Source organism: Xiphophorus hellerii, chromosome 13 (genome assembly GCF_003331165.1).
Source record: "Xiphophorus hellerii strain 12219 chromosome 13, Xiphophorus_hellerii-4.1, whole genome shotgun sequence".
Lineage (NCBI taxonomy): Eukaryota > Metazoa > Chordata > Actinopteri > Cyprinodontiformes > Poeciliidae > Xiphophorus > Xiphophorus hellerii.
In genome coordinates this window covers 11,884,618-11,903,211 of record NC_045684.1, presented here as the reverse complement: position 1 = coordinate 11,903,211, position 18,594 = coordinate 11,884,618, and the positions used below count along the sequence as shown (strand labels likewise).

General features: G+C 36.4%; 1 protein-coding gene across 3 annotated transcripts in view; it reads right to left on the bottom strand.

The window, feature by feature from the left end:
* Window positions 1-18,594, bottom strand: part of chrna11 (cholinergic receptor, nicotinic, alpha 11) — a 32,135-nt gene that overhangs the window by 5,669 nt on the left and 7,872 nt on the right. For all 3 annotated transcript variants that reach the window (XM_032580768.1, XM_032580769.1, XM_032580770.1), the window contains 8 exons: window positions 18,384-18,523; window positions 17,129-17,173; window positions 15,330-15,439; window positions 15,161-15,240; window positions 11,705-11,872; window positions 11,428-11,622; window positions 4,426-4,512; window positions 2,221-2,330 (listed from right to left, as the gene is read on the bottom strand). In XM_032580768.1, coding sequence (XP_032436659.1) covers window positions 2,221-2,330; window positions 4,426-4,512; window positions 11,428-11,622; window positions 11,705-11,872; window positions 15,161-15,240; window positions 15,330-15,439; window positions 17,129-17,173; window positions 18,384-18,523 — 935 coding nt within the window. The remainder of the gene's footprint in view (window positions 1-2,220; window positions 2,331-4,425; window positions 4,513-11,427; window positions 11,623-11,704; window positions 11,873-15,160; window positions 15,241-15,329; window positions 15,440-17,128; window positions 17,174-18,383; window positions 18,524-18,594) is intronic.

Below are 18,594 nucleotides of genomic sequence, written 5' to 3'. Positions count from 1 at the left end.
CCCTGTGTATTTAATCCCACCTGTGTTCCCTGCTACTTGTCAGATCCTCGTCTCATGTCTGCCTACCGTCTGCCGTCAGTTGTCATATGATTTACCAGTTGCTACCAGATTCAGAGCTTCTGCCACTGCTCATCTGTGATGCCTGGATTATTGTGCTTATCCATCACTACTCAACCATCTGGGTCCGCCGCTTCATCCTCACCACCTACAACTACCACATCATGATAGTCTTAACAGGAAAAATGTGAACATTTTCAAAGACAATCAGTACTTTTGAAGAAGTGACTGTAATATCAATTAATAAGGTATTATAAATATACTAAAATCATTTATCCTTGATGCTCTCAGAGCTCCAATGAAGCTGTTCTAAAAGCTTCAGCGTCGGCACGCTGAAAACAGGTGCCGACTGTTTCCAGCGTTGTGGTTTGTTTCATTCTACAGCAGTTTTGTCTCGGTTTCAAGTGTTGGTCCGTAAGAAAGCCCGAGGCAAAAAAAAAAAAAGAAAATGATTTTTTTTCTGTATGCCTTTGCTAGATTTATCAACAGAGACCCTCAGTTACTTTCAAATGTAGCCTTACATTCAAACTGTGGACTCACTGAGATAGAAGACTGTGTGATTACCGTTTTATTGCCCTTATGAGCTTGCAGAGCAGTGTTTCAGTGAGCTACAGCATTAGATAAAAACAGCACAAATTGGTTCGGATTTAAAACTTCGGTTCCACTCATCCTCTCCCACCCTTTATGAAGAAAAAAAAAAAAGCCTGAGCCTTTCGTTCCTGAAAGGTCAGAGTGACCCAGCAGCATCCAGATGGGAGTCTGGCTGCTAAATGAGAGCTAATGTCCAAGTGACTGCTCAATTAGTGTCTGCAGAACATCTTTGAAAGTCAACTGATGTTGTTTTTGTGCAGCACTCTAATTATGAACTGTCCTAATCTGAAGCTCATCAATTAGTTTGCTAATTGGGCATCGCATTGTCAACACAGGCCATTCATCAACTGAACGTCCTTGCAATATGTCAATGCATAAAGCACCTGCTTGCACAAGCAGTCAGCAAACTTGTCCACATATCAATAACTGAAGGTTCTTCTTTTTGCAGGTTTAGCAGAAAAAAGTAAATCCATGCTTTTAAATATGCCTGAATTTTACACTACCCATCCACATTTCAATTTCTACTATAAATTATCCATGTCAGAACAAACTTTCTTCATAAAGGCATTTTATTTTTTTCAGCATTGAGCAGAAGGTAAGAAAAATAGAAGTAGGGAGTGAGTCAAACCGAGTACACCCACATATCCAGAGTGCTTTGAAAAGCACTCCTGTTGTAGTCTGCGGTGAGGCATTTGATGAACACGCTACTGAAGACTGCCACTGCTGGATGAGTCACTGCCGACGAAGTTAGCGAATAAAAAGAGAAACTGGCATCGCAGCACACGGTGCGCTAACGAACGGATAAAGCGAAAGCGAAACTGAGCTGGACAGAATACTAGAATAACAAAAGTAAGATTACTATAACAACAAGGCTGAAAAGAGACAACATGATGAAAATACAGCTCTGGAAAAAATTAAGAGACAACTGAAAATGATCAGTTTCTCTGATTTTACTTTTTATAGATATATTAGGGTTTCCCCAAGTGTATTATAAGCCTGGAGGGCCACCAGGCTTTATTTGTGCCCCCACCAGGCTTAGCATTGCTTATTCATCTAAGTCTTTTTAAAATGTTTGCATTTTTTAAGACTTTATAGTTGGTGCTCGGGTGTGTAATTATCAAGTGATATTTTCAAATTTCATGTCAACTTTAAATATTTTTTAAAACAAACACAAACACGACAGGCTGCCGGATGAATGACTGCCGTAGCGCCCACCAACCGGGCTTAACAAGTTTTCTGGGGGAAACCTTGAATATGTTTGATTAAAATGAACATTTTTCTTTTATTCTAGGAACTACTGACAACATGTCGCCGAAATTTCAAGCAAAAATTTTGTACTTATTTGCAGAAAATGAGAAATGGTCAACATAACTAAAAGGATGCAGTGCTGTCAGACGTCAAATAATGCAAAGTAAACAAGTTCATATTCATTTAGAAACAATAATACTAATGTTTTAACTCAGGAAGAGTTCAGAAATCAATATTTGGTGGAATAACCAGAAGGTTTTCAATAGGGTTCAGTGCAGTGGTTTCTTCATTTTTTCCAGAACTGTGCGTTGTAAAGTGTCTTACCCATTTCGGCATGTGCCCTCCATTTGGATCGTGGTGATGATACTGTAAAACCACAACCGTGGCAATGACTGACATCCCAACGATGATCATTATGCTGGCAAAGTACTGGCCTGAGGAGGAGGAGAAAGCAGTGAAATAATTCATTTTCAATTCAGAGCAGCAGGAAAAACATCTACAAGGTTAACATCTCAGTCATTCGCCTTCATGTTACTGCAGTTTTCTGTAAAGTTCATTTCTCTCCAAGCAATGTGAGGTCAACTATTGAATACTTAAAACATATTCACATTCTCAAGAGGAGAATCAATTCAAAATAAAACATTTTTTCAAGGTAACTGAGGTTTGATGGCATCGTTACGGCCCTGCTCACTCATTCTGTTCATGTCAGCAAAATCAAACAGATTAAGACGAGAGCAGTTTGTCTTTATACAAGAAAAATGCTGAGAACAGCACTCTGAGGATTTTTCTGTAGCTTTTAAACACAAGGTGTTGTGTCTTCAGGGCGAGATTTGCATCTGTTTCTGGCTGAAGTTTTTCCTCTCTTTAATTTTCTGCACTGTGGCCACAATAAATTTAGCCTCTTAAATTTCAGGGTGAGCAGGTGGCTTGTGTAAATTCAGCTTTTTTTTTTAGGTTATATTTCTTAGCGCTGCTTCCTGGTAGCTGTATGGTATGGCAGCATAAAATGTCCTTACAGTAGCATATAAGTGTGATAAATAAGCTTTCTGTTGTAAACCTGACTAGCTGCAAATGACTGTGTTGCTCAACTGGACAATGGGTTTGCTAGAAATGACCAGAACACACCAATATTAGTTTACTGGTTTAAAGGAGAGGCGATTTTGGGGGAAAAGACTTAAACCAAAAAGCGACTTGGCATGAATTTGTACCTTACGATAAAGCAAAACAGGAAGAAGAGAGAGAAGATTAAATGGATTTCACTGGGAGAGAGATAATGTACTGAATTGATTTGCTTTATTTAAATTAAATTTGAATGTAATTAAGGGTTAGACTGATTGAATGTGACTCTAAGCTGATTGTACAGTGCTGCAGTGAACTTTGGATGGGAAAAGTTTTGGACATATTGAAACAAAAATGAGTAAAATCTTGAGAAGAGATGACAGAATGATAAATGGGATGAAAATTGTGGGATGCAGGGCAATGTGGACTTAAAGTTTAATAAGAATTATTTATTACTTCCTTTCTAGGTAAGTGTATGACACAAACACAAATACTGCTCTTGAAAAACACCCATTTGTAATGAGCTTCTTCACATAAAGTCACACAAATACGTGTTATTTGCATCACACTAATCATATTTTCAAATGTATTAATATTTATTGATGCTCTGTTTGAAAAAAACAGTTAAGAAAATAGTAAAGCTAACAATCCCAACATTACGAACAGTTTTAAACATCATTAATTGGAATTTTTTAGGACCATAATAAATCTAAATTGTTATCATAAGAAATTTCTCACGATAAATAAGAAACGATACAATAAATATCCAGACCTACGGGTGAATAAGAACACTGAAAAAACACAAAATTTGAAATATTTTTGGTCTAAGTTTCTAGTGCAAATATCTTCACTTGAAAAAATACAAAACTAACTTTCCAGTAAGATATAGAAGGTTGTTTTAAGTGAATAATTCCTTAATATTAATTTTTAAATACTGGCTCTATTGTCACTTATATCAAGACATTTTCACCAGTGGAACTAGTACTTTTCTTTTAATTTTTACATTTTTAAATTAGAGGGATAAAATGGTTAAATAAAGATGGATGATGAGGATGGTACAGAAGAATCAAAAGATGAATTAGGATGAAACGGCATCACAGAGAGGAAGTAGAAGGATGGAGAAGGCTGATGTAACGAGGCAAGGATGATGAATTGGATGAAATTACTTCACAAAATGAAATAAGAACGATGAAAACGACACACAGGATGAAAACGTGGGACAGAAAAGCTTCATAAAGAGAGACAACACTCATGATGAACAGGATGAGAAAGAGGACGGAGATTCTCTTTTAGTATAAAAAAAGGTTTTCTGTCTTTTTCTTTCAGTCTGCCAAACCACATAAGCCTGGAAAGGGATACCAACTCCCATTTATGGATTTTTAAATGTTGATTTAGTGGAATGTTTTGACTAGACGTCATGAATATTTTATTTGAATTTACATAAAAATAGAAAACATGGTCTCCACGTACCTATGAGCGGGACGGAGTCCGACGTGGCGGGCATTATCTCAGCCACCAGCAGCATGAAAACAGTGAGCGACAGCAGAACGGTGATACCTGCAGACACACACACACAGACTGTCTCCGAGGCTTTAGCTACGTTTTGTTAGGCATTCGATACTGTGGTTAGATTTTCCTGTGTGTTCAGTGTTTTGATAAACGGTTAAGGCTCATGATGGGATCTGGTCGATTTATGTAAATTACTCTCTAAAGCCCCGACACTGAATCACCCCCAACCCGGATGCTCTGCATCTCCACAGCCAAAACAGCAGAAAAAAACTCATCTCACACTGCTGGGAAACACACCTTATGCTCTTTATTTATCCACCTCCACATCATTTATGGTCCAGATTTAATTTAAGCAGTGCTTTGCTGGCATAACTGTCTCCAATCTGAGCATTCAATTAAACCCCAGAGGTTAGAGGTGAAATATGAGTGCTTTAAGGCTGTTAGGTGAAATAAAAATGCTTCCTTTATGCTTAATTTTCTCCTGTTAAAAGGAGACTCCTTTAACCCTGAGCGCCCAGTCCTGATGTCGCTTCACCATCAGCAGTGACCAGAGCTCAGTCTGTCACGGTTACAAATTTTCCAGGTGGATAAATTGTCCCAAAAGTTATTGCGATAAACGATAATGTTGTTGTTTAGAGACCATCTTGCATTATTAATGACACAATAATGCAATAACACATTTTTTAAAGATCAATAAACTTTAAATTCTAATGAACGTGTAAGACTGGAAGTGGAAAATATTTCAAATATCCACAATAAATAAGCAAAAACAAGAAATAAAATGGACTATGACGTCTCTGTAAACAAGATTGTTCTTAAAGTTTTGTTTGGTGAGACAAAAGCACCAAACTGAAACTTTTGTCATCCAGTTTTTTGTTAAAAATAAAGAGAGAAAAGATAAAAATGATAAATAATGCAAATGAAAACGATTGAGCTTGATTCAATTTAACATGCGATTAATTGATTTATTGCTTATTTGCTTACCAAAAAATACAACAAATGTAATGAAGTAGGAGTAAAAAGGTATTTGGTAAAAGGTTCAAATTAAGCACTGAGTAACTCATTAAAGCAGCAATAATTTCATATTTAAAAATGACATCATAAGATGGATCAAAATATAACATTATGTGGAAATGGCATTTTAAAGATAAAAATTAAAATAAGTCATAAATAAAAACACAGTAACAAAATAAGATCAAAAAATATATTTTTTTTCCAAATCAGTTTCTTTCAATTATTAACTTATTAAACTTTAACAAAAACTGCAGGTTTGTGTCTCTGTGTGGTGAATTTTTGGTTAAAACATGTTTGTTTTTCATACTAATGGGTAGAAAATCCAGAAATTTTACTCAAGTAAGAGTAGCGATACTTCATAATAAAATTACTCAAGTAAAAGTAAAAACTACACTGTAGTAGAAATACTCCCAAAAGAATATATATTTTTTAAAGTTACTTAAGTAAATGTAACAGCGTAAATGTACTCAACTCTGGAAGTGACAGTCTTGTATTTTCCTTGAAGTCAGTGCGTGCGCCTTTCCCCAGAATCAATTCACTAGCCTTAATTACATCAATAGGTTAATTGGCCGCATGTGTGAGGCTTTTTTCTCCCTCCTTTGGAGAAATGCTGTATAATCCATCGTGTATTGAGGTTGAGGAAATGTTTTGACAAAGCTGCCGTGGCTTCCCTCCCAGTTTCCTCCCACTCAGACTGGAGGCAAACAGCATTTTTAAAAATATATTATCATCCATTTGGATTACAGAGTGAGAGGACGGCGAGCCACGGGTGAAAATAAGGCTGCTGCTCGCAGATTTTCTGAGGTTTCCTTTAAGGGGACCTGACAGTTCAAGTAGCTTTTAGGTAAATTCAGTGAAACACAAAATGAGCCAATTAGCATTGAGAGAACCACAAAGGAGTGGCTGAGAACTGAGAGTGTTTGATATGTGCTTTCTTAAAAGGCTGAAGCTTTCTTACACGTCATTATTTCTGCTCTTTAAAATCAAGATAATAGTCTCGAGTCTTTAATGCTCAGACGGCATGACTGTCAGCTCCTAAAAGAGGGTGATGGTGAAATTAAAATTTAATTTTGTAGCACTTCTTCTTTTCTTTTCATCCTATTACAGTCAGTCTCGCCAGTCCTTCGTTTCTTCCTTCGTCTGTCCTCCATCACCTTTTTCTAATTCTTCTCTCGACTTTTTTTTTTTGCCTTCTTCCCACACCAGCCGCCGCTCTCTCTGTTTGTAGTTATCCAGTAATCCCTCTACTCTCTCATCTTCTCCCCCTCCCAGTTTGCCTCCTTTGTGCCTCATGATAATCTCCTGAGCCTCTCCTGTGCCTTCGCTCTGCGATATTTCACAATGTTTCACTTTAAAAGACGGCCTATTTTCAGTCTGAAGGTAGTGAAGTCAGAGATTTGATCTGTTTATAGGACTTTCCTCTCAGATGAAACAGATTGTGCTGAAGTTGCACTGCTTCAGTTTTTTCTTTTGTCTGTCGTGGCTCGACATTTTGTATTTCTGGACCAGCACTGATTAAACCATCAAAGTATGAGATACAATTGGGGCAACAAAATACTGTGTAGAAGTTTTAACTAAGGGACTTATAACTTTTTAAAGGGAACTGAATCTTCAGGATCTTTTCACTTTAAAGAGTCATTAAAAAGATAGTGGTTTGAACATTTACTTTTTCAAAGAAGAAACCAATTTATACCCAATACAGTTTTTAAAATTCACAAAAATGTAGAATTATCTGTACTACATACAAATACCACAGTATGTTCTTGCAGAAAAAAAATAGCTAAGTATTCTCATAAAATACAACATTTTAAAATATAGATGTCAAACCTATGTTATTCTTTAAGACAAGTTTTGTGTGGATTAGTAATATTTAATATTTTTGTGATTTAGAAGCATAAGAAAAGAAAAAATTGACTTCAGTGAACAGGTCTTCAGGATGGTTAAAAAGACACATTTTTGAAAATTTATATTTTCAAAGAACAAGCCCTTTTATCTTTAATAAAGTTCTTGAAATTCACAAAAATGTAAATTTATCTGTATTAGGTAAAATTTATATTTATTCAAATACAACCACCAATTTAGAAGCATAAGGGAAGAAAACAATTCGACTGGAGCTGCTGTAGCAGAAACAAAAATCCTCTTCTGCGCCATTAAATATAGAAAATATCAACCCATTTCTATCAATTGTATTAATCTTAAATGAAATGAAAATAACAATAGTTTTGATGTGTGTGCCGAACATTATAAGGAAGCTAAGTTGTAAAAAACAAAGAGCAGCTCTCGCTTACTGAAACTCAAATTCTACCATTCACGACAAAAGAATCAAATCGTTCGAGAATGACACGTCAATATTTATAACCCGCACAAACACCAAAAAAACTAGAGAATTACAAGAAATACTAGTTAATACATATAAATATATAGGTTGTTTGGTGGTTATTGCCATAAATAGCGAATAAAAGTCAACAACATGGCAGCAAGAATGAATTTCGGTAGGTTGACATGTTGCAGACGATTCGCTGAAGCGACACAGATCGAACCTTGAAGCAGGCAGGCTGCAGCAGTAGAGGACAACACAGCGTGTCCCTCCTGTCAGCTGAGACAAGGAGGCTACAGTTCCCATCGTTTCACCAACACTGGGCTGGAAAAGTGGTGCTATGTCTCATGAGTCTCAATGTCCAAGAATCCTGGACAAATGAAAACATGGAACTCCTTCCTTCATCTTAAACGTAAATGTAGCCAATACCAGAGATTTTTTAAAAAGCCTTTCTTAATTAAGAGCTATCATTGTACATTTATGAGTCAATATGCTATGCTATGAATAAATGTGTGGACCCGAGGAAGAGCAGGCATTGTCATGGCGACGGCTAATGGGAACCCAAATAAACAAAAAAATAAAAATGTCAGCTGAGACATTCAGAAAGTAGGATGAGAAGTTGGTGAAAGCAACATGAGAACATTATACCACCTGCTGCTGCTGCTGCTGATATAATGATGTGAGGATAGTTACCTGGCTTACTTTGGGCTCCAGTTAATAAACAAGCTCTGTTTAAATTTCACAGCCTGCCTTAACATTGTCAAAAAATAATTATTGGATTAATCGTGATTAATCGACTACTGAAATAATCGTCAAATAATTTAATAATTCATTAATCGTTAACTTTAGTATACAGACTCAAAAATATGCCATTTTCTGAAAGGATATGCATTTTAGGCAATAACATGTTTCTTTTCTCTTTAAAACAAAATTTTTAATTATTATCCCTCTTCCAACATGATTATGGTTTATATCAAAGCATTAAAATCATCTCACACTATTGAACATAACAATATATTAGCTGTAGTCTAATGGGCGCCACAGGCAGCAGTTAACAATCCAGCAGAACAATTTCAGGAAGTGGAAAAACGACAGACTTACATCACAGATGTGCAGCCAACAAATCTGCTGAAATTACATGATGAGGAATATCACTGATAAATCTTTGCCATGAGGAAATAAGAAAGCTCTGAGTGCAAAAAGACGTTCAACCAAGCACACTCAAAGCAAACCTAATAAAGTGGCCAGAAAGCTTATGTTTCTCTCTGTAACATTTTATTTAAGGGGTGTGCAGAAGACTGATGTGACAATTTTATAAACATAACACTGTTGTTATGAAGTGATATTTGGTAAATAATGACACATTTAATGCAAAGTTGTACTAAAAGTTACATTAAAAGTCAGTTAAAATGGCCAACTTTGCATTATTTGGTGAATAATGACACTTTTAATGCAAAGTTTCACTAAAACTTTCATTAAAAGTCCATTAAAGTGTCAACTTTGCATTAACATTACTGAATGACACTTCATGACAACAGTCATAACCATTCATAAAAACTCCTTCATGTTAATAACAGCTGTTATATCATGTTCATGGTAGCATTCTGTCAGTCTTATGCACAGCCATTCAAATAAAGCACTACCTTTCTCTCTTAAGTGTATTTTTCAGATTTCAAAATTAGTAGATGTAGTTTTATGTTTTAAATGCCCTTCATTCTAAATAAAAACCTATCCAGAAATTGGGCTTTGTTAAATACAGATGAGGGGGGAAAAAAACTAATAAAAATACTTAAAACAGAAAATGTATTTGGAAACATAAGCATAACAGTTGCTTCTAATGCCAGGAGTCGGTGTTAGACTTGCAAATTTGCCAACATAGAATGGTGGATTCATAAAAACAGCAAAAAAAAAAAAAAGAAAACTGAACAATTTTCTAAAGTAGTTCCCTGAAATAAACATCTTTGACAGCAGCATAGCAGCTCCAAGTGGAAAAACAACATTATTCTGGCAACTTTACAACTACCTGGATTCTTCACAAACTCATGAAATAAATGTTGGGTAAATCAGAATGTTTTTGACGTTATGACCAGAGGGAAAAAGGTTATATTCACAAACACTAAAACTTTATTCAAGTCAGAGATTTAGAGATACTTTTCTGCTGCAGAATCGAGTCGTGGAAATCATACAAGAAGAATGAGTTTCACCATAACTTCTTCACTTTATTTTTTGCAGTGCTGATAATTTTGATGACCTCGAGATTTTGTTCACAGAAACATCCAGCTGCTTTTGTAGAATAAATTATGCAGGTATTCTGCTGCAAACACATCACATTAATTACAGATGGGTTTTGATCACACTCATTTTTTATTTTTTGTGGCCAAGGTTTTCTGTTTTGTTTTGGAGATGTTAATTCAATAATCAACTTGAGCAAAGAGACAAGGCTGACAGGATGCAGCAATCTAATCAGAACGAGTCTCGGCATGTCAGACAAAATCAAAACTTTTGCTTGTCTTGTGCTTATTATGAACAACTCACGCAGCTGTCTTTAACCAGATATGGCAGCAAGATGTCTGGAAAAAAAACATATTTTCACACCTGCTGGTCGTTCTGAGTCTTCACTGGATTAATTTTCTGATAACTTTAGAAACAGCGTAATAGGAGTGAACCAAAATTACATAAAATATTCTAACATGTCATCAACTTGACATCTTAAACTCCAAAATAGACAAACATTTTACAAGACAACTCTGCCTTTAACAAAAACAGCATTTTTCCAGGAATATAATCGGTTTTCTCTTCATGGGAAGCTAACCTAGCCCGTCATTTAGCTATTACTGAAATCTAACGATCTTCTAATTCTCTTAATGATTCTCTTAGCAGCTTCATTCCTCCCGGTGGAGCTGTTCAGAAATAATGGGTTATTATTAAATAATTTATTTAAAAACATGTACATGAAGTGAAATCAAACGTCTGAACACATATATAATTGTACTAAACTTTAGCCGTGGCACTGATATGCATAGATAGTTATGACAAAGATGTCTTAATCAATTAAAACCTGCTGGTATGGCATTCATTAAAAGAAAAGGTTACTCTACAATCTTTCCCAAATAAAATTGTCTGTGGTTAGTTCTTTTTACTAAAATGTTTGATTTTTGAGCTACAACAAAGTTTAAACAAGCGAGTTTCTTGATTTTTCAGGGGGGGTTTTCCCCAGAACTAGAAGAAAACCAGTAATTGGTACTGGCTAATAAAAGCCTAATGAGTGAACCTCTCACTTAAATCTTTGTCAAGATAAATGGTTGAAAAATTAAAATAAAATGATTGCTGCAATGTTAAGGCCCCTTTATCCAAATGGGTAAAGACCTGGTTTGTATTTCATGAACTCTAGTTGGAAAAGTTTTCAGGAATGATGGGTTATTATTAAATAATTTATTTAAAAACATGTACATGAAGTGAATCAAATGTCTGAACACAAACATAATTGTGCTACATTTTAGCCGTGATGCTACAATGTGCATTTTTTTTGTTACTTTGCGTTTGATTTTGATGTGTTGCCTCTTTGTTTGCACCTTCCTGAAGTTGGAGTAAAACCAAGCAGCTTCACCGTCCGCCCGCTCTGATCCACTCACCCAGTGAAATCTTCTCTCCTGAGTCGGCTGGCAGCACGAAGATCAGCAGGGTCATGGAGGAAAGCAGCACGCAAGGGATGAGCAGGTTCAGGGCGTAGTAGAGCGTCCGCCTCCGGATCGTGATCACGAACGTCACGTCTGGGTACGGCTCCTTGCAGCAGTCGTAGAAAACCTCATTTCTGGTGCCAGGAACACCTAAAGGAATGCAATCAGAGAAACTTACTCCAATTATTCATGAGTAAAGGTTTTTTCGGATGTTTTTTTTTTTCCTTCTTACCAATTAAGTCCCACTCTCCGTTGGGCATGTATCCCGAGATGTCAGCATCGGTCATCTGGAGGTCCAGCAGCCAGCCGTCATACGTCCAGGAGCCAAACTTTAACTCGCATTTCTGGATGTCGAATGGGAACCAGCGGACGTCCACATTGCACGTGCTCATAAAGATTCCTGCAGAGACAGACGAAGACGCATTTGAGGATCAGACGAGCTCTGCAGCCCGGCCAATAGCAGAAGTGCAAAGAGTTAACAGTTTGAAACTTAGAAAGAAGCTTGAAGAAAAGAAAGCGGACTAGATAACAAACTGCCTCCCATCAAAGGCATGTCTGTGTCTTTTCTCTGCTTGTCAGATTCTCTCTTCTCCGCTCTGCCGGCACACAGCTGTTAGCTGAGCATCAACAGAATACAAACATTCACAGCACCGCTGAAAAAATTAGATTACAGTCACTGCCTTAATGAGATTGCCCCCTTTTATCGTGCAAAATAAATGTCCTCACACGTATGCATCAGCACGGCGCCCTTCCCAGGGTGTTATCCCCGGGAATCACAATGATCCACACAGCGGTTTTCTGGCAAAATGAAGGTCTTAATGTACTTAAAAGACAAAATTAATCAGGCCTGTTAAGACATTCACACACACACACAAACAAAATGTCATGGAAGCCTTGCAGCTAACAGAGAAGTTCATTGTGAGCCTGTCGACATGCAAATCAGTTCCCAGAAGAAGTTAGCAGGCTGACTTCTAATTTGAGAGCATGTAGAGGTTAATCTCTCATTTATAGTATGAAATTATTTTCATGCACTTTTTGCTCTGGAAAAATGGGTTCTTGCACTTGCTTCATGGGGGTGAAATTGTTTTTAGTAAATCACATTATTGGGAACCAGAAGGGAAAAAAAGATAAGAAATTGTTACTATTCAATTTCCTTGCAAGTATTAGAAGATGTAGTAGCGGTATGTATTTTTGTATTCCCACCATGGTCCCTGATTAAGAAGTAATTCCTTCATTTATTACCACTTTATTATTTTTTATATTATTATTATTAGTAGTAGTAGTAATAATAATACAGTGCAGGATGAAAAAGTCTATGGCTGCAGATTTCTGCTGACTTTCCAGCACTTAGACAAATGTAATTATTTTCTGATTACACTGATCAGTAAATTGTCTGTCTTATGCAATAAAAGATTAAATCTTACACTTGTTTTATCTGGACAAAATCATATATTAGTCATATGAATCTAAAAAAAATCCCATACAAGACAAAAAAGCAACTGATCTCTTCAGTTTTCTGCTTCTCCTTCAGCTCTGTTTTTTCTTCAACCTCTCTCAAAGATTTCTCAAGGCTCCTGGGTTTTTCTTTTGTCACTGTCACAGAGAAAAGGCAGCCCTTAAAATACAGCAGAAATCACGTGCATTGGAGGCATTATATGGCCTTGAAATAAGATTGCCTCATTGTAAATGCCACACAGTGGAGATAAGAGCTGAAACTTTCTGCACCTTTTGTCTGAAATGTCATTAATCAGAGCAAAGCCGTCACAAGCTGGCATGCAGGGAAAATCTGATTATCTGCTAATATTTTGTTTTAGGAAAGCACCGACCTCATTATTGGCAGCCTGGTATGTGGCAAAATCCTTAAAATATTTTTTAAAATATAATGAATAAATCTAGTGATTAGGGGGGGAAATCTGTAATTTATAGGGAATGACTATTTCTACTTAAAGTCTTGCTACTTTTCAGCAAACTCCACACGTTTACAAGGTGGAAGGATAGAAAAGCTCTGCATGTAGATAGCTTCTAAAAAGGCTTCTAAAAAAAATACCTAAGACAGACTTCACGCTTTGAAGCAGTTCTCAAATAGTGAGCTTTGAAGATTTTTTATTATTTTTTTATCTCTCTTACCATCCAGCTCAGAGCGCGTGGGAGCAAGATAAATATGAGCCCTCGTCCAGCCTGATAGCTAGTGGCTACAAGAAGTAGACCTTGTGCCACGTTTTTGGATAGGATAAAGAAAACAGAAAGTCATAGAAACTCAAAGTAACTTAAAAAACTAAATAAAAAACACTTATGATAGTAATTTTCCACTAGTGATTTCACTAAAGCAACATGGTTTGTTTTTCTCCACTGAATAAATTCCCTCTAATGTAATATGAGATAATGCTACTGCAATAAAAGATTAATTTATTTTAATAAGTTTTATCCATATTTATAAGCTATTTATTTGGCAAACCTGTAGCATTTTATTTACTGCCAATAAGACCCTCAGTAGCAGCTCCAAGTAGATTTATATCATTGGTCAGGCCATCAAAAACCTCCCCACTTACTTTTCCACACCTTTTAAACGCCCCCTTTACTGAATCTGAACTAAACCTCAGCAAAGAGGAGACATACATAGAGGCTCAGCAGCAATGATTCAATAAATCTGGTCCACAAGCTGAATGATGTCCATGACGTTTACTGTAGTGGGTAATTGAAGCTCTAACTCCCAGCTGCACAATGGGATTCACTCTAAGGCTCTTTTAATCTGGGAGGGCCTGAGAAAATACAAAGCAAAGACCCATGAAACCCCGAGGGAGTCGTCACCTTCACAGAAGTGTAGGAGAGCCTGTCGTAAGGTTTAGAAATAAGGAGAAGGAAGTGAACGCTGTGGGCAGTTTATACTCACAAATGTTGTTTTTCTATCAATGAAATATTCATGTCAAATGTATAAACAAGAGGGCATGGAGAGAGTGCAGAATGAGCTGCTGCACCTCCGGGAAATGAGGTGTCAGACAGCCATGATGAAAGAGGGGACTTAAACAATTTAAATTATATATAGAACAGAAAATTGGAAAAGTATTCATAGGATTTCACCTTTTCCACATTTTGTCACGTTGTTACCACGAACATCAATGTATTTAATTATGACAGACCACCGCAAAGCAGTGTATAATTGTGAAGTAGAAGGAAAAATAATACAGCTTTTTTTTAGAAAAATGGTTATAGTAACATACAGTGGCCCACAAGAGTCAACAAAATGCAAAACCCGCAATAAAACAACACAGCAAAAGTCACAACACAACAGCAAAAGCCACAACAGAAGCTATACTAAACCGGAAGTTATGCTAGCATGCTTATCATAGCTTCCGTTTCAGCATAAATTCGGTTTTAGCAAAAAATTCACTTTTAGCATAAATTCGGCTTTAGTATAAATCTTGTTATGACATAAATTACGTTTTAGCGTAACTTTATTTTCGGCATAACTTCCGCTTTAGCAAAAGTCATATTTTAGAAAAACGGCTTCAGTATAACTTCCGGTTTAGCTCAAATTCAGTAGCATAGCTTCCGCTTTAGCATAAATTCCATTTTAACATCATTTCGGCCTTAGCATAGCTAAACCTTTCTGTTTGGCTTTTGTTTTTGCCTTTTGTAATTAATAATTTTTGAAAAAAAAAGAAATATGAATGCAGAACAAGAATCCAACCTGGAGGGAGATACTTTGCAAAGCCGCTGGAGTTTACAAGAATGTTGGTCTTAAAGGTGGAGTCGAAGTCATCATCTGCACTGAGGGAGGAGGACATGGGAGACAAGTGTCACCACCTACTGGTGTGCTTCACTGTGTCGGAGGTGTTTACTGTGTTCAGGTGTTTTACCTGTTGTAGAGCAGAATATCTGGAGTCCAGACCTGATCTGTGGTGAAGCGTAGGTTTTTCACGCCAGGGTGGTCGCTCTGGTTCCACTGCAGGTAGTGGTCGTACCAACTCTTTAAACCAACACACACAGATAAGATGATGTGGCCCAGCAGATTTACAGGAAAAGACACTTTATCTTCAGTTCCAGATGAACAGAAATAGATTAATACCAAAGTACTCTCCCCTGCCAGGAAGGAAAGTGTTGCAGGCACTTTTAAAAAGTTGACAGCATGCAATAGCAACACAGAGAGTTGCTTCAAATATTTGCAAAGACTGCCGCATACAGTCTTCTTCAGAACATACTAACTTAAAAAATAGAAAACATCTCTTTGCATTTCTTATGATTAAATAGCATATTTTTAGTTCAAATGTATTAAATGCTGATGTTAATTTCCACCAGGAGACTCTTACAGTCATGATAAAAAACAATGTACACTCTCTATTAATTAATTATAGTTATTATTATTATTATAAAATAATATGGTCTTTATTAGGATCTAAAATAAAAAAATTAACTTCTAATTTAATACACTTGATAAATTGATCACCAGCAGGTGTGATCACCTCTGATGATCGCAATTTTTTGCTATCAACAGTGCATTTTTCCAACAAATTTTGCTGCATTAAATCAACATTTAAAGAGTAAAAATTAACACTGTACACAAATCTATTTGGTCCTCAGAATTGGTGTTCATTTAGCTTTATTTGTGCCACATTCTACTCTGTCTGTTGTTGCATCAGCTCTGAAGAGTCAATAAACTTTCACACTATATTTAATGCTGAATTTTAAGAATCTGAAATGATCCTAAGAGAATCAACTGTCCAATTAATGTCAAGTATTTCTCAAGAAAAACCTCTCACAAGGTGAAAACATAAAAAGAAAGTTTCAAATCTTCCCAGGAGAAAATCTCCCAGAAAATTCACAACAAAGTCAAGTTGGTACTATACCCCCCAAAAGTTACATTTCTAAGTATTCGGGCCACAGTAAGCTTATGAAATATTATAGTTCTTGGTATTTTTATTTGAAAACAAATCCCCAAAGTTGTCTGAATAGTAGAGGGTTGATGATTTAAAGTTTTTTCATAGCCAGAAGACTTAAAAGTACATTGAGTTGACTATGAAGTCCTGTGTGGGACAAAGTTTTATGTAAAAATGTAATTCTATTCGTCAAACAGCTGAAGCTTAGCTTGGCAAATCTAGAACAAAATGGCTGAACAAGAAAAGAGCAGCGGCGTTGGAATGGGCCAGAAAAAGCTAGTGGATCCTTGAGAGAAATATACAGAAACCAGTATTTGCAAACCAACATGAACTGAAGCAATGGTGTGAAGAATGGTGGATAATAATCCCTCCACAATGATGTGAGAGACTTGACAGAAAAACAGTTTTTGAAGGTATGTGTTCACTTGTCTTTCAGTTTTTCTTAGTAAAACCTGTTGAGTGTTTTAATGATTTCAGAACCCATAAAATACCAGATTCTTTTTTTTTTTGTCCAAACTTTGAAAGAAGGTGTAAAACCTTTTTTACTATGAACGCATTTGCTCAGTTAAATTAAGGTGTCGCCTTTTATTTTCTTTTGGACAAGCAATCATTTAACCCTACTGGTATTTCTAAAGAGAGGCCCATTTTTTTCTAGCTCTAAATTTAGAAATACTGGGTTTCAGAGAGTTTTGTGACCTTAATTTGGTGCTAGACATTATATAAAGTGGTTCATAAAACAAACACACCCAGAACACCAGAAAAGTCAAACACCTCCTCCTTACCATCTGAAGCCACATGTTGGAGGTTAACACCTGGTTCTTCTCATCCTGAAACACATTTAAACATATTTAAGTAGTTTCTTTATAAATGTAATAAGAAGTTAATCTGAAGGCAGATAAATATAAAATATAACAAAAAGAAAATTAACAATGCTGTGTTTCATTTTCAGGCTTTCTATGATTTATCTATCTGATGGTTGTAACCACATCATGAAGAATTAAGAAAATATGTTAGCACAGTTAACAAATTGTGTTTAAATAAATACTTTCTGTTCTTTAAACGGTTATGGTGTGCGATAGAGGTGTATGGAAAATCAAGTCATAGAAAAAAATATGAGGGAAGAATTATTCAAGAGGGAAGTAAAAGTTGAACTGCGGTTATCTGTGCAAGAAGGAATAAAAGTGCGAAGAACCCATTGATGTTTCAGCACTGAAAATATCAAGGTGCTGTTCTTGATATTCCTTAACTGAGGAAAACGAAAAAAAGCATTTGTAATGTTGTTTTTTTGATAATATACTGTCAAATATTCCTCAGTGTAACCAGGAGTCCAACAATCTGTGAGATCAAGCTAGCTGAAAAACGAGCCAAACCTTCCTCCTTGTTCAAATACAGACATTTATCACATAGTCAGGACTTCGTGTTTTTTAAGGAGTTCTGTAGGACTTCAACTTTCACAACATACAAAGGGGGCTAAACGTTAAAAAAAAAAAAAAGCTGAATGACATCTGCAAGGAGGTGATTGGAGATTTCACTAAATAAACGGGAAGCAAAACAGCGAAAATGAAATAAATGGGGCAGAGAACAGAACCCTGTGGAACTCCATGATTAAGACACAGGGTAACTGAAGATGATTTAAAGGTTGACTTAGCTACAGCAATACTTAATAAACCAAATCATGGCTGTAACAGATATGACAGCCCAACATTTTAGTGTCCAGAGTAAGATGGCCGTGGATCTGAGCACCTCTGCACGAGTAATTAGAGATTCTGAGCAGAACCAACTCAATAAAGTGAGCTTGACAAATCCAAAGATGTTTTTTTTAAAGGGCAAATTGCATTTTTAATGGTGCTTGGACGTGACCTGAGGTCAGTGAACAATGAATTACTGATGGACCAATGACATAAAAGACTGCTTTCAACTGCAGAGAGGGATTAAGCTCAAAAGCACATGATGTTGGATTAATATGGCCTGACAGTTCAGAGAGATTAGTAACATAAATAGAGAAAACCCAATCAATAACGGTTCGTATGCACATACCACGTCCATGATCTGTATCAAACTGAGGGTGAAGAAGACGGTCAGAGGATGGGAGTCATTCCCCACTGGCCGCTCCATCCGGTTGTAGTCTTTCAGGAGGTTTTTCAGCAGGTTCCTCTGGTGAGGCCCCTGCAAAGACACTAAATAAAACGACAAAACAAGACTTACATCTGGGGGAAATGATCGCATGTGATCAAGCCCTATAAAATCA